Source organism: Scleropages formosus, chromosome 19, assembly GCF_900964775.1.
Source record: "Scleropages formosus chromosome 19, fSclFor1.1, whole genome shotgun sequence".
Lineage (NCBI taxonomy): Eukaryota > Metazoa > Chordata > Actinopteri > Osteoglossiformes > Osteoglossidae > Scleropages > Scleropages formosus.
The window spans coordinates 5,952,358-5,969,319 of record NC_041824.1 but is presented as its reverse complement, the minus strand read 5'-3'; the positions used below and the strand labels follow the sequence as shown (position 1 = coordinate 5,969,319).

Here is a 16,962-nt window from a genome sequence, read left to right as displayed (position 1 = left end):
ACAGAGGGATAGGTGGTCCCAATCCCAGGAACTTCTAATGAAGAACACCAAAAGGGCAAAGCAGAATCGTATTTGTGGGGCAGGTAACGGTCGGTCGAGGGGCGAACTTTGTTCCGGGGAGTAAACAGGAGCTGAGGTCGATGTAGCGAAGGCAAGGTCGGGAACCAAAGACGTGGAGCTGGGAGATCAAGAACGAAGGGGCGAAGAGAGATGGGAAAGGTATTCGTATGCTTTGTGGACACGCGGTCGAAGCAGTGGTTCCGAAGAGGTTCCTCAACCTGGTGAGCCGACTTGGTGCTTTTATACCCTGCTGCTTTGATTCGGTGCAAGACGGCGTGGGCCTGACATATGCTTGGTTTGTGAGTGTTTCTTAAGTGTACAGTACATAACATGTTCGGAAGAGCTGAACGAGTGCAGGTAGACAGTCATACAGCATTATAGAGTATTTAATGAAGGAAACTGCACTGTTACGTTGTTATAACTAATGTTTACTATTGTAGTAACGGTAGTATTTCCTGATATTTTAGTATAAATGGGTGTCAAAGTTAGGGGGTGCAGTGGCACAGTGGGTTGGACCAGGTCCTGCTCTCCAGTGGGTCTGGGGTTCGAGTCCCGCTTGGGGTGCCTTGCGACGGACTGGCGTCCCGTCCTGGGTGTGTCCCCTCCCCTCTCCGGCCTTACTCCCTGTGTTGCCAGGTAGGCTCTGGTTCCCCGTGACCCCGTATGGGACAAGCGGTTCGGAAAGTGTGTGTGTGTGTGTGTGTGTGTCGAAGTTGGGGCTCAGGAACACAGAAAAATTTTTACCACCAGAACTAATGGTCATTACACGATTTTCAGGAATTTATTTGTTTTGTGAGGCGGTAGAGATGTTTGAAATAAAATGCAGAATTTTTACCAGTAAATATTTAGGTTTATGTTTTTACTGCTGCAGTGGGCTAATAAAACACAATAAAGGACAGGAAAACCAGCTCTTCCTTCCCTTAACTTAGTTTTCCAGATTAGTTTCCTCTAAGCGATGTCCGTTGACGGCTGTTACGTTAGGTGACGTTAAATGCGCCCCGGTATGTCTCTTTGACGAGGAGTCCATGCCGCCCATGGTCCGATGAAGGGTCTTTTGGAGGATCAGCACTGAGTCATCACTAAATCACGGAGTTCACGTGTTACAGCCAAACTGCTGCTTTACTTGATGCTGGGTTTCTCAGAACCACCTGCCCTTTGCTGCTTGTGCGACACTGGACACGCTGATGGGGGATCGGTTCCGTTGTAGGGTGCCGCGTCACGGGTTTTTACTGCTCGCACCTTATTGCGCTGGAGGAAAACTACAGGCTTTCGAGAGGGCGGCTGTATGGAAAATAATGAATATGAAAACTGAAAAAACACTGAAAATAACAGGTGCATTGTTATCACAGTACATTTTATTAATGGAGTACAGGCAGTCCTCGACTTATGCTTTGACTTGCGATTTTTTCAGCTTTACGAATGGTGAGCTGGCGATAGACGTTCAGTAGAAACCGTACTTCGAATTTTGATTTTTGATTTTTTCCCGGGCAAGTGATATGCGGTGCAATGCTCTCTCGTCATGCTGGGCAGCGGCAGCGATCCGCATCTCCCAGTCTGTCACGCAGAGGTGTGTATTAGGTGCATTAAATGCTTTTTTGACTTACGATATTTTCGATTTACGATGGGTCTCGCGGAACGTAACCTCATCGTAATTCGGGGACCACCTGTACATCGTTAAAGGTGGGTGGTGGTGGTCCAGAGCCTATCCTAGAAGCATAGGGTGTGAGGCAGGGTACACCCTGTACCAGGCCATTGTGGGGCAGGGCAAAGAAAATATTAATTATCCTACGAAAATATTTCTGTGACCACAATCTAATTTGCTTCAGTGATTCACACAGACTTGATAGCAACCTGTATATGAATCTTACCTCAAAAACACCTAATGACTGAAATATTACATCCACATGAGAGCATTATTGTTACACTATTTGAATACACAGGAGAGCTTACGCTACCATTATGTTTTATGGTTGTTTTTATATGTAATTTAAATACAATCCATGATGCCTGCAATTAAAAATGATGACGTTGTTGAAACTGAATATTCATAAGAAATTCCCTTCTTCCTCTCCAGTTCCTCTGTTTGAAGAACATCAGGACGTTCCTCTCCACCTGCAGCGATGTGTTTGGTATGAAGAAGAGTGAACTCTTCGAGGCTTTTGACCTCTTTGATGTTCGGGATTTTGGAAAGGTAAGCCTTAAAAACCCGTGGAAAAAAATTCTCGAGCGTAGTTTATTTGCTAATATGAAATCTTGAGCAGAAATGTCCCTAAACCTTGTTACTTTCATCTTATCCTCCAGCGTGTTTTTAGTTTTCTATTTGGAAATGTTTTTAAAAAATGCATGCCTCTGGTTATGGTTTTATAGTAAGAAGCTGTTTCGCATTTGAAATTGTCGTGACATTATTTCTGTGCTTTGAGTACATATTGCTTTTTATAACATACTTACATTTACCCAGTAGTGGTCAAATATTACGGTTTATTCGCCACCAGAAATTTCAGTGTAGGTGGCAGTTTCAGGCATTTATTGAAAGTAGGCAGTATAAATGATAAAGGGATGCGTCACTAATGTGTTATGCGGGAATTTTTTGGCTATCATGGCGGTGATTCCGTGGACCTGGAGGTAATAACATGCACCACAGCGTGTGCTTCTTGTCCTTGGCTTCAGTGGCGTTAGGAGGTTTCGGGCAGAACTGGACTTCAGCTTCCTGTTACTGAGACACGGTTACATGACCGTTACCCTCGGTGTGGTAAACATCCCGTAAGTTCTGTGATGAAGGTAGCCCATGTTGCCCACACTGAGCCAGAACCCTCGAATAGGTGGGGTGGCTGATGTTCCACGCCCTCGTTGCTTACCAGGGATGTTAACGGTCACCAGGGCGCCTCCACGCGTCTTATGTCAAACAGTGAAACCTGTAACTAATAGACAAAAACAAGGCTGGTGCTATAAATAAAAATAGAACAAAAATACTTTTATAAATGTACGGTATTTTAAACGTATTAAAAAAAAAAATATCTATTGCAGTAGATTGATTGTCAAAACAGCACAGTGTTGTCACATCCCTGCGGCTCCAGTGGACCTGCTGGTGGTTTAATAAAATCTCTAGCGAGCTTTAATTAAAGACCGCTGTTATATGGCAGGTGGACAGTCTTCCCTCTGCGTGGGTGACATTACAAGTGTGTGTGTGTGTTTGTTTATCACAAGGGGTTCAATTAAAGTTCATTCATTTTAATCACCGTATATATTAACAGCAGGTTAACAAGAGTAACATCACAAAACTATGAAAAAATCTGTCATTTATGTCAAGGGTGTTTGAAGAACAAACACAAAAAACATGTCCGTAAGTTTGAAAATCTTTATTTTATTAATGTTTTATTATTTAGCTATCAATATTTATACCCCAGAAAGGAAACTTTCTCCTGTCTTGTGAAGCAGAGCATCTCGGACCTTTTCAAGGTTGTCTGTAATCAATAGGCTGCCCATCCTCCGCTGTGCCCTCCGTTCACCGCTTCGAGAGTCTGATAAATGACAGGGATCTTCGTTCGCCGTTACGTAATTTGATAGAGTTCGGTCCTGTCCTTGCAGCCCAGAAGAAGCTGTAACTGTTCTCAGAATCACGCAAATGTTGTAAGATGCGGGTTGTTGCATGCTGTGAATTTTTCTACAAAGAATCATGTGGAAGTTAAGAACAATACGGGGAATGGAATGTGATGCGGCTTTTACCGCATTGTCTTGGAAAATATTACTATTTCTATACTCGTGATTTCGAAACATGTTGCTGTTTCTAACTTTGGTCATAAGGTTGTTTCCATGGTATGTTTCTACTGTACACTTGGGCCTCAACTTATGAACTCATTTGGGACTGGAAGTCTGTTTTTAACTCTGCAGATCTGATCACTGAGTTATAGTCAACCAACCAACTAACCGATGTCTATAACCATTTGTCCCGAGCGGGGTCGTGGCGAGCCGGAGCCTACCTATCAACACAGGGCGCAAGGCCAAAGGGGGAGGGTACACACCCTGTATGGAACACCAGTCTGCCACAAGGCACCCCAAGCAGGACTCGAACCCCAGACCCACAAGAGAGCAGGACCCAGCCAAGCCCGCTGCACCACTGCACCCCCTTGTACAGTCAATAAAAGCCTAATATTAGAGATGTTTCTCGATTTTCTCGTTGGGTAGGTTTTGCAAAAGTCTTAAATATAACTATAATAAATACCAAAAACCCTCAGGAACATCAGACGTGAGCTGGAAACACTGGGCAGGCCTGCTGGATTAATCTAGTCCCACAATTTTCCTCCGTTTCAGTGTGTTTTACTGCCAACTAATGGCAGGGCTTGGAAACGCAGGTGACATTCAGTTGTATATTTTTTGTAAACATTAATATTCGCTAATTTTTTAAAATAAAGAAGTGAAGAAAATACAGTTAATAAAAATGTTAGGCTCAAAAATTCGTTATTTGAACGTTCGTAACAGAAGGATCCAGTTTTCTTCAGCTTTCCTTATTCCCATAATGGTTGACGGTAATACGTTGAAATGGTTTTTTTTAAAACATTTTTTCATAGCAATACTGATTGACTCAGTTTGCCGCAGTCTTGTGTTGCACGAGAAGGGCCCAGGCCTCTAAGAGGGTCTGTAGGTTTTTTCTGTACGTCTGTAATGTTTCTATCCTGGGAATTGCAGCCCTCACAGCTGCCTTACTGGATATCTCCGCTTTAGTCGGAAGGGAGTTTGACACGTGACACGTATCAGAGACACGTCTAATGCATGAATCCATTTCCGGAAGGCTGACACACAACATATGAGTCAGTCTGCACCGGGACATAAATAGAAGCGGTCTGCTCATATGAATTTCGTCCAGTTAGTCCGCGTTTTCACACCATGACAACAGTAAGATCATCGCATTGTTGCAGGGGCAGCAGGTGGCTTAATGGTTAAAACCACTGGATTTAGACTCAAAGGACCGAGGTACAAATACCACCTCCTACTGCAGTACCACCTTGAACTGATACAGTAAAATTACCAACATGGATAAATAATTGTATATAAAGTGTTGTGTGATAAAAAAAAAAAAAATTATTTGGTTGTTGGGGGGGCGCGGTGGTGCAGTGGGTTGGACCGGGTCTTGCTCCCCGGTGGGTCTGGGGTTCGAGTCCCGCTTGGGGTGCCTTGCGATGGACTGGAGTCCCGTCCTGGGTGCGTCCCCTCCCCATCCGGCCTTACGCCCTGTGTTGCCAAGTTAAGCTCTGGCTCCCCGTGACCCCCGTATGGAACAAGCGGTTCAGACGATGTGTATTTGGTTGTTCAGGTGAGCATCGGTACAGCATTAGAATACAGCAACTGAGAGAGATCTCAGCTGGAAACAGTGATTTTTTTTCAGTTTAACTCTAGCATTTATAGTGGGGATGGAAACACCCCGGCATTGCAGTGCTAGTCTGGAGTGTGCCATGTAGTCCAGACACACAGTGCTTTCAGAGAAATACTTTTAAATTAGGTCACTGGGTGAATGGGTCTGATGGCTAAGGTTTATATGCCATATCACTTTTTTTATTCTTTATATCCCGTGTTCCCTGAATGAATACGGTAAAAATCACTCAGTCGTATCAATGGGTAAATCAGCGTAAGTACCTTAGCGCTGTCACTTGCTCTGGAGTGTCGGATAGATGAATAAACGTAAATATGCCATGAGAGCAGCTTTAGAGATGACTTCCGGAGTTTTTGCACCTGCAAGTGGACATCGGTGTTTACTAGCTTTACTTTCTGCGAGATGTACGTCGCTTTGGAGAAAACGTCTGCTGAATGAAAAAATGTAAACGCAGACGTGACTGCGGTCGACAAATCCGCTCTGTCGGGTTAATGTCGTACGACAGATGAATAATTAGTGTCAGTTTAGTTCAAAATCCGTTCGCCTGTGAGGATTTGGAGCGGGTAGCGCTTAAATCACGTCGCTGTTTTTCCTCTCTGTTTCTGCGACATGGACACCAGCAATGGAGGTAATAAATTTGGATTTGTTATCTGATTTGTAGTTTATTGTAGGATGATAATAAATTTTCGCGCAAGTGCGCGTGTGTGAGAGAGAAAGAGAGAGCCCGAGCAGCGGCTTCCTGTGGTCTCGGGGTTCCTGCGCTCAGCCGTGCTCTGCAGGAAGACGGCCAGCTGCCCTATTGATTTCCAATAGACTCGTGGTACGGATTACAGGGAGCACTAGTAAGGCATTGCGGGAGGGGGGGCCGTCCGGCTCGACTCGGGGCGAGAGGAGTTCTTTCGCTTCTCCCGTCTCCCCCAGCCATCCTGTCGCATCCCATCCCGTGTCCCGCACCCGTTGCGTCTCGTCATTTCTTCCGCATCTTGAGAGCTCGGACCCTGGGCGACCGTCAGGGTAACCAGCTACGAAGCGGCTCCGCTTCCTTTTCCTGCATCCGCCCCGCCCCGTCGCCATGACCTTTGCTGTGTGGCGTTTGCCGAGCGAGTGGGCTTACTCATGTTTCCTGTGATGGCCCCGAGGGGCCCGAGGAGGCGTTGGTAGAGGTGGTATGGGGGGGGGGGGTGTCCACAGGATGCAGTCATTTCCTCGTCACGTGCGCCTTTGATGGCCGTCCTCTACTAAACGTGACTTTGAGAAGAGCAGCAGTACGGGTCATTTTCTCATCGCTGTAGCTTCCTGATGTTATCTGGATGCGGCGATACAGGAATTAATGTTCGCCTGCATTCGAAAAGAAGTACAGTTATTGGTGCAACAGGAAAAATAGGTTCACTCTCATTCCTTTATATTCATGATTTTTATTATTTATTTGACACTTTTCTCCAAAACAACTTACAATTATTTACACAGCCTGGTAGTTTTACTGGAGCAGTTTAGGGTAAGTACGTTGCTCAAGGGTACAACAGCTGGAGATGGGATTCAAACCTGCTACTATTGGGTCCAAAGGCAGCAGCTCTAACCACTGCGTATGGCTTTGAGTCTCCTGCCGCCGGACAAAATAGCGTTGTTCCACTTTCCTGTATTAGTAAATTGATGCATCAAATACTCTGCTTTGGCCAAAAAAGTATTTTTGCGGATGGCTTTTGTGCACTTCTGCAATTCCGTATACCCGACGGTTCATGGCGCTATGCGGCACGCTGGGTGCGCCGGGTTCGGAAGGAACCGGGCAGGGTGCGTTGGGTGGGTGGACTTGTGACTCTTTTTATTTTAGGTCCCAACACAAATACAATAATAACAACAGAAGAATTCCAACAATGGAAGAAAACAGAGCTGAGTGACACAACAGCAAAGTTCAACAGTAGAGTTTTTTGCGCAAATCCCTCAGACCAGAAAGCCTCCTTTCTTTTTCTTTCTTTCTTTCTTTCTTTCGAGTTCAAATTCTTGTTATGTCCTTTATCGGCCCTTTGGCCGCACCTGGGGCTTGTTCTCCAGTTAACAGGCTACTCCCAGGTGTAGCCACCCGTCTTGGGCACGGCAGCGCTATAGCCTACCACGGTACGGAATGAAAATTTACTCTATCAATTCAGATTTCATTCCTCAGACACAAACACATACTCTTACGCTAGCAAACCATTTGTTACATTAGGATTATTATTTTTTTATGCGAGTGCTGAGTACTACAGTGCATATTTCATGTGAATATGTTTATTTAAACTCTAAATATTGCAAAGCTTATTCAAGCCCCGCCTTGTGGTGCTTGTGAGAGATGAATGTGTAATCATTGTTAAATAAAATTTCAGAAAGTGGTCTCTTCGATGATGAAAGTGTGTGCAATCGTGTTTAAAGTAGCACAAACAGAGGGCCCGAGTGAGGGCAGTGGTGTGTGTTCTGGTTCTCTGACTGCGGGTCAACAATGGTGTGAATTTGTGCTCATATCCTGAATGGGACCTTCCGCTGCTTCCTCTATTACCGCCTAATCTCGCAACATTTGTCTCCGTGCCTCTGTGTCCGCTCTCAAAAGCATCAACCGGTTGCATCTTCTCATAAAGAAGAGCGCGTCTTTCGTGCGGAAGAATGAACTTCGTCAGCGTATGAATCAGTACACCTTCGTAAGATTAAAAACAGGGCAGTAGGTGGTGCAGACCTGTCGCCGTACGCTTGAAGGACCCAGGTTCAAATCCCACGTCCTGCTGCAGTACCCTTGATCAAGGTACTTACCCTGATTGGTACAGTGAAAATTATTCAGCTGTACGAATGGGTAAATCAGTGTAAGAAGCTTAGGGTACAAGCCCAACATTGTAAGTTACCCTGGACAAAGTGTCAGATAAATGATTAACTGAAAATGTCAGTTTTTTTTAAAATATGCAAAATACCAAGGGTCTGTAGACACCTGTAGAAATGGGGCCGTAAGTGTTTTTTACACAAGCCGAGTTCCTGCGTTTCGTTCAAGCTTGAAAGCACAAGTGTGGCCCTTCATTCTCAAGAGGGAAGCAGAAGTGGGTTGTGAACCTCTTCCCACCTGACGTCTTATCAACCAAGTTTCAGTGCCTGTCTGGGCTGCACTTCCGTTTACCGCACCAACAGTGTTCTGTTTAATGGTTGAGCTTTTTTCCCTTTCATTTTCAGACAGTTTTGTACACTTCGTTCTGAAGCAGAGAGTTTTTGTCCCGCAAAACCTCCCTCGGCAGACGCAGCTAAAATACCATAGTAAACGGACCGGTCCATGTATGGAAAGGCATTTTCAGTGTTTAAAATCCAGGGATGAGGGATAGACCCTGCTTCTTGTCATCTGACGCTAGCCGGATTTTCTTTTTTATCAATAAAGCCCATGTGCAATTATGTAAATTTATGACGTCCTCCATAAATATTTATTTCTTGGCTGCTTGTGACTTGATGATATGAAATTAGGAACGTGGTGCTGTGATGGAATGGAAAAGGCCACGGTGCTGTCAGACCCCACGCCATTTGGTACACGCGTCAGTGACGACCTTTTGTCTTTTGTAAAATATATATTCAAAAAGGATCCTTTAAATAAGGAACATGAGTTCTTTGTTAAATCGGTGGACTGTAAAAATTAATGACGGGAGCAGTAAGGATTTTTTAGGTTATGTAGTCATTGTGTACACTAGTGAAAACTATACAGTATCAAAAGTAGAAGTACCCTTAATCAGTATAGTTTCCTTCTCTTGGTCCGGTAAAAATACCCTGCTGTATATTTGTGTGATTATTGTAAAAAAAAAATGTGTCATGTAATGCTGCTGGTTGACTCAGAGAAAGGCATCATGTTAAAAGAAGATGAATAAAAAATCCTTAGTACTCCATGTGCGATCCCTTGTAAAGATGTTTGAGCAGAAAATGATTTATTTTCTCATTTTGTTGTTATTTTGAAGCAACGTCTTTATTTCAAAACTACATTAAGCGCTCGCCATTCACGTTGTGGCAAATATGAAGACTATTTTATGGTTGGACATGTACGGTATGTCATATGTTCATGGACATAATAACTTGGTGCTGTAGTATGGTAACAAAGTAAGTCCGAAATAATTAACATTTGTTTATTTAGTTGACACTTTTCTCCAAAGCAACGTACAATTATTTATCCATTTATATAGCGTATTAATTTTTGATTGGAGAAATTCAGGGTAAGTACCTTGCTCAAGGGTACTACAGCTGGATTAAAGACTCAAACCCTAACCTTTGGATCTAATGGCAGCAATACTAACCACTATGCTACCAACTGCTTCAAGGGTTTATTTACATTTATTCATTCGGCTGATGCCTTTCTCCAAAGCAAATAACACTGTTAAGGTACTTTTTACCAGCTGTTTACCAGTGGAGTGCGTGCTTTAACTATGGAGGAGCAGCACTGGTGCCTCACAGCTCCTGGGATGTGCAGTTGGACATGGGCTCCATCCCTGTCCAGTCTGTGTGAGGTTTCCATGTTGTCACTGTTTGTTTGCATGGGTTTCCTCTAGGTGCTCTGGTTTCCTCCCACAGTCCAAAGACATGTGTCTTGGGTGAAATTACCAGCACAGTGTGTGTGCGTATGTAAATGCAGTGTGATACGGTGTATCATGTAGGGTGTACCCTGCCTCACACCCAATGCCTCCAGGATGGACCTGGGACCATGGTTTAGTGGTACAGGAAAAATTATCATCAACTCCGAGTCACATTGATTCACTTTGGATTTTACCTTAAAAAGCAGTTAGTTTATTTAATATATTTAATACAGTTTTATGAAGAGTTCTGTCCTGTTTCTTATGCAAGAGTCCCTCTGAAGAATTGTTAGAGGTTTTCCTGGACTCTCTAAAAATGGCACTTACTAGTGATAATAAACACAAAGTTGGTCTGAAGTGATGGCGGCGCTGGTGTCGGGTGTTGAAATGACTGCGTCATTCGGCCGTAAAGGCACCGGGTGCTGCTTGTTGCGGTGGAACGACACATCTGGACGGGATATCAAAACGTCAGAGCAGATCTGCTTCTCATTAGCAGCACTTTACTTGTAATAAAAGGAGAAATTCGCAGAGTACCAGGCTGAGAATCACTGCACCGACTGGCTTTCATCTCTTACTGTCACAGCTATGCAGTGAGAGAGGTTGCAATTTTTAATGAGAACCTTAATGGAAAAAACAAGAATATTTCCAACTAGCTTTAGAGTTTTTATTATTACTGTTCTGGATATATGAGATATAAGTAATCCTCAGCTAACATCCTCATCATATGTCCAGTTCGTCCTAAGTCGCAAATCCCCTTATACTGTATTATATAAACATAACAACACATGGAAATTAACATACATTAATGATTGATTGCATAGTGTGGCTTTGCTTTATTTTTCAATAATTTCATACCTTATTAAGGTAATAATAATAATAATAATAATAATAATAATAATAATAAAATACTATGTAATATTATGAGTCATGGTCCAGTATTTTTTTTTTATTTCTGAATGTGCTTTCTTTTGCTTTTTCTTTTCTGCACCACCAGAACATTTGCTTACATTCTCACTTGCTAGCCATTTTTTTTAGAAAAAGAACCTTGAATTGAATCATCGATAAAACGTCATGCAAATAAATCAACATGTTTGTACATAAAGAGCAATGCTGGGAGAGACTGGTTTAGTTTGAATCGACAGCCAGAGGCAGAATGGCAGAGCAGAAGGTGCTGGAGCCCAGGCCGTCGTCACCCTGTGAGCTCTACATGTCTGCTGGGAAGAGCTTCATACACCTTGCTGGTCCCCTGCAGCTCGACCTTTATTAGAGCAGCTCTGCACCGTGGGGGGGAGGGTCTGGTACAGAGCCGGACAGGGGGGCAGACGGGGGGGGGGGAACGGTTGCTCTCCATCAGTCCACCTGCGTCAGGTGTCGTCATGACACTAATTAGCTGTGATTTTTTTTAGATGCATCACCTCTTCCCACATTTGGAAGACCCCTAACCTTATATTTTACCTCATATTTCATTTCTACAACATTCTGGGATTTTTTTAAGGAGTTTGGACTATGAGTAGTATAAAGGTGCAGAAGTTTTCATCAGCCTCCTCTTGTAAGCTTTGAATTCCTCCTGTGATACTTTGGAAAAATTCATATGTGGCCTACCACTACTATTGCTTTTATTATTACGAACCATTTGGTACATTTTTAATTATTATTATTATTATTATCTGATATAATTTAAGGATATGTACATTTGGTACCTATAAAAATATATTCATTACTTGAACTTTTTCATGTTTTATTATTTAGGGCACTGAAGCACAATGAATTTAATTGTAGGGAAAAGTGATTTTGCATCGGCACTGAATAGTATTTTCCTGTGCCAATAAAAGCCTAATTCCATGCCGTAATGCAGCGAAACTTCAAAAAGTCCAAAGGGTGAATAGCTTTTACGGGTAATAAATGTATTAGTGATAAGAGGGGGCTTTGAGTCTCCTGGAAATTTTATTTGCATAAAAACCAAGGTGCAATCATGCCTGTTTATTTGCATGTTCTCTGTGGTGGTACAATTTATGGTCCCACTTGCTGCAGTAATTTTTTTTTTTTTTAAGACTCATCTCAGGACAATGCCGTGGCAGCGAAAAAAAAAAAAAACTGAACAAATGAGTCAAATCACTTGGCCCCCCGACATCAGGATGGCTAGACATTTTATTGAACCTCATGTGTCTCTGCTGGTAACATCCTGTGTATCGCTTACATGGTGGTAATCCAGTTTGTGTGCATCAATCGAGATGAAATTGGATAAAATAAGATGCACCTCTGCAGCAGTCTGGTCAGTAGTGTCTCTGTCTGCTGTATCGCAAAGTGGCGTTTTGTTATTTTCAACGTTGATCTCATGTGAAGTGTTTGCACTTTCACCAAAAAATTATGTATTACCAGATGAAGCTCCAGACCCACTTTGCCCATGATCTCTTCAGTTTCCATAACTTTAAGATTATGCCCGAATAAACCTTTACACAGCTACTCCTGTAAAGTAACGTAAATGTTCATATGTATCTACAAAAAAAATAAAAACATTACTAGGAAAGTGATCAGGAATCGTGGATATTCGGATAAAGTTTTATGCAGCTACTTGTGTGATGAATGTTGGTTCATATGGTATAAAGAAACAAACTAACTGCACTTAAGAATCACACGTCTGCATCTAAGTGTCTTTTCCTGCTAATATAACGAACACCTTGTATTTTTTATGAGATGTACGTTGCTTTGGAGAAAAGCATTTGGTAAATGAATACATTAAATGTAATATAGCTACACTCCGATTTTGTTTGGCTGCTCTGTACTGCCAACTAATGGCTGGATGTGGAAGTGCAAGTGACTGCAAGGAAGAAAAAGTGAACTCAGACGAGCCAAGAAAAGGCAATTTAAGAAGTTGCTGTACATTGCATAACAACAGGAAAGCTTTTGTCAAGGGCTCCTTGGGTAGATTACACTCGGTGTCACATTCATGAAATGAAAAGGAATGCTAACTGCAGGCGGAAAACATAGGATTATAGTGTGCGGTTATTTTGGTGCATGGTTATCACGGGGGGGCATGGAGACCTGTAGCAAAAAGGATCATCTCAGAGTCAAAGTCGCTTAAAACCCCAGAGATGAGAAGGCCACAGTTGTGCCCATTGGGAACCGAACACCACTTGTGGTGTTAGGCTGTTGAAAAATCGCACTTTAATTTCCCTTTACATTTATTCATTTTACAGATGCTTTTCTCCAAACTGACGTACAACTCAGAGTAAACGAAAGTGTTCGCCAACAGATAGAGAGTTACAAAAGCAGACAAGTGATTCTCAAAGTACAGTTACTTTAAGCAGTGCCATTATTTTTGCCGGCATACATTACACTACAAAAAGCAGTATATAGAATTGATTGGCAGATCTTTTACCAGATAATGTGGTGGAAGCTGATGAAGTAGATCAGGGAGAGAACTGTGTGTCCCAAAGAGATGTTTTCTGAGACTCCTGAATGTTAGGAGGGATTCAGCAGCTCTGAGGGACAGAGGGATCTCAATTTACCACACTGGAGCCATGGAGCCAAGAGAACCTTTGTTGCTTTTCTTTTTTTTTTTTTGAAATGTATAACTGAAACAACTGATCAATATATCATTCTATCGTGAACAGACAGTTGTTATTCCCAAACTGCTGTGTACAGCTGGAGGTCCAAATCCCATGCAAAGAATGCGCTCAAGTGCAGGAAAACTGACCTGAGCCCCATCCCTATTATACAACAAATATAAAGTGGCTTATATCCTGTCAATGAAATTACATACAGTTTCAATCCTTGAGTCATTTCTGACCTGAAAGCCCTGAAAATTTGCTTTCATCGAATTGTCAGCAGACTGAATGACATGAGTCATGATGGGAGCTCTAATGTCCTTGAAATGGCCATTATGTCAATATCGTCTAAAATCAATTTCCGTAATTTTAGTAATATACTTTGAGTCAATTTAACTGGAGTACCCATCTCAGCAGTTTTTACCTGCAACTGTCACATGACTTTGTCTTCTAAATGACCATGTTATTTTCTTTGTTTTGCTTCAGGTTATAGACACACTGTCCAGGCTGTCGCATACAGTGGTTGCACAGCAGGCTGGAATAAGGTGAGCTGTGAAAGAGTTTTATTCAAATGGTTCCATAAGACATCTAAAAAGACATAGTCTTCCTCCACCTTATAATGATCAGTCTTTCCTGATAAACCCTTTGTAAGACAGAATAAGAATAATACTTTATTCATACCTGTAAATTCACAGTTCACGTTCATAAGATGAATTCTTGTAAATGAGACATAATTACCTTTGGTTTTAATGATAATGGTTTAAATTGTTCAATGGTAAAAGTTTTTATACATTTCTGAGCCTCAAAATTAACACATATTTTTGCTAAAGTATCACCAAATCCCAGTAAAATGTACAGTTGCTACAACAGTTAACATTAGTTATCATAACACAATATAACAGTGCAGTTTCCTTCATTAATTACTCTATAGTGTTGTAAGACTCCGTATGACCCCTGTAGAGGTTAGTGCTGCCACCTTTGGACCAAAAGGTTGCAGGTTCAAGTGTCGCTTCCAGCTGTAGTACCCTTGAGTAAAGTACTTTCCCTAAATTGCCCCTGTAAAATTACCCAGTATATAAATGGGTAAATAACTGTAAAGTAGCTTAACATTGTAAGTAGCTTTGGCGAAAACTGTCAGATAAATGAATAAAAGAAAATGTACACTTAACAAACAAAACATACAAACATGTGATACTCGGTGTTTATCTACTAATTCAACAGTAAAAAGAAAAGAAATCAATTAAAACAGTGTAAGTGAAGTGACACTGAGTGGACAAGTGGACATGGTTTGGACAGTCCAAACGGGGACATGATCACTGACATTATAACAGGTGAAACTAGTAAACAAGGACTGATGGAGGGTGAGAACTTGACGCAGCACGGGACAAACTATAACTGAGAAGAAGAGCTCATGGGGGCTGATCTCGTACTTCTCTACTTTTGGGAGGGAGAAAAAATCCAAATTTAGTTCTGGTAAATACAAAGAAATTCCCATTAAATGAAGACATTTACAACCCTGAGTTCTCAGCAACCAAATTCTTGTGTCCTGGGGATGAATTTATTTCATAAAATGATAAAAGTGAAGTCTACATTTCAATTAAATTCCAGACAGATCATCCTGCAACGATCTGCTGCGTGTTTGTGAAATTACGTGGAATGCATTTCAAAGCCTTTTTTTTCTTCTTTCAACAGACCATTTCCGACAGAGGACAGCGTAGAAGACGAAGACATCTACAGTCACCTTGAGGATTTGATAGAGTACGTATAGTGTTTATACAACACGGGTGCTCAGGTGGTAAACAGAGTCTGAAAGAGGTTCCACACATCAGCTGATGGATCCTTTGGACCAGGACCCTTCTGCAGTAGAACCTGAATGAACCAGAATAAGCGGTAGTCTAGGATGTAGACGCTTGACCTTTAAGTTGCTCATACAAATTCCAGAAGGACCCTTAGTAGTACTGGAAAATTTAAAATCAGAAAGCAAAAAAACACCCATTCTTGGATTTGCAAACATGTGCACGATGAATTTTCACTTTTGTGAACCCATTGAATTTATGGCGCTATATCTGATTTGCAATGAAAGTTTTCATGGATATGACCTTTTCCAGTCATATATAAAACAACTTTTAGCGCATGGTTCTGAATTGGCATCATGCAGTTCAGTGTTTGTGTCTTGTGAGAATGAAGACTATGTTAGATTGCGCGTTCCCTCAAGGTGCTCGCTGGTGCTGTGCACTGTGATTTTCTACTATTTAGAGAACAAACTAGTCTTAATTCTCCGCTAGACTGGTCACCTTCCTGCTTCTACATTTTATTTGGGTATTTCTAATTTTTTAATAACACTTAGGAATTTTCATGATTGTCTTTTCTGCTGATATGGGAATAACACGGTACAGAACAACATAATACATTTACATTTCTTTATTTAGCAGACGCTTTTCTCCAAGGCGACTTCCAACTGGCTCTATGTAGTGCTATCAGCCCACACACCTTATTCACCAAGGTGACTTACACTGCTAGATACACTACTTACACTGGGTCACTCATCCATACGTCAGTGGAACACACACACTCTCCCTGTCACTCACACACTATGGGGTACCTGAACAGCATGTCTTTTGGCTGTGGGAGGAAACCAGAGCACCCAGAGAAAATCTACGCAGACACGGGGAGAACATGCAAACTCCACATATATGGGAGAAGATGGGGTCCGTTGTTCCAAAAACTCATTGTTCCTGATGTTTCATAGTTTTGTATACTATACATATACATTTATACACATTAGCACAGTAGTGGTTAGAGCCGCTGCCTTTGGATCCAAGGGCTGCTGCTTTGAATCTCACCTCTGTAGTACCCTTGACAACGTACTTACCCTAAATTACCATAGTAAAAAAAAACCCTGCTGTACAATTGGGTAAATAATTGTAGGTAGATTAATGCTGTAAGTCACTTTGGAGAACAGCATCAGCAAAATTAATGTATGGCGAATGTTTTGAAATATGAAAACAGAAATGAATATTCACATGTGTGTATGTTTCTGAAAAAACAATGCAAGTCAAATAAAACTTACAATAAACTAGGGGACAGCTGGTAGGGTAGTAGTTAGAGTTGCTTCCTTTGGATCCAAAGGTTGCACATTCAGTCTCCACTTGTGGCTGTAGTTCCCTTGACCAAGGAACTTACCCTAAATTATGCCAGTAGAACCTACCCAGCTGTATAAATGGGTAAATAATTGTAGGTGTCTTACCGTAAGTCGCTTTAGAGAAAAGCATCAGCTAAATGAGTAAATGTAAGAAAAAATTAAAATTTTTTGATCCTGCTGCGAATCAGTCGGAGTTTTCCCTCCGAAATAATGGCGTTTGTCATTTAGATTTATGAATTTTCGTCTAACGAATGGATTTCACAGAACAAACTGGGTCGCTAATCCGAGAAAGAG

At 41.9% G+C, this 16,962-nt stretch overlaps 1 protein-coding gene across 3 annotated transcripts in view; it reads left to right on the top strand.

The window, feature by feature from the left end:
- vav3 (vav guanine nucleotide exchange factor 3) overlaps nucleotides 1–16,962 on the top strand; it is a 73,373-nt gene that overhangs the window by 12,108 nt on the left and 44,303 nt on the right. For all 3 annotated transcript variants that reach the window (XM_018741207.2, XM_018741206.2, XM_029246190.1), the window contains exons 2-4: nucleotides 2,135–2,251; nucleotides 14,013–14,071; nucleotides 15,219–15,284. In XM_018741207.2, the coding sequence (XP_018596723.2) occupies nucleotides 2,135–2,251; nucleotides 14,013–14,071; nucleotides 15,219–15,284 (242 nt within the window). The remainder of the gene's footprint in view (nucleotides 1–2,134; nucleotides 2,252–14,012; nucleotides 14,072–15,218; nucleotides 15,285–16,962) is intronic.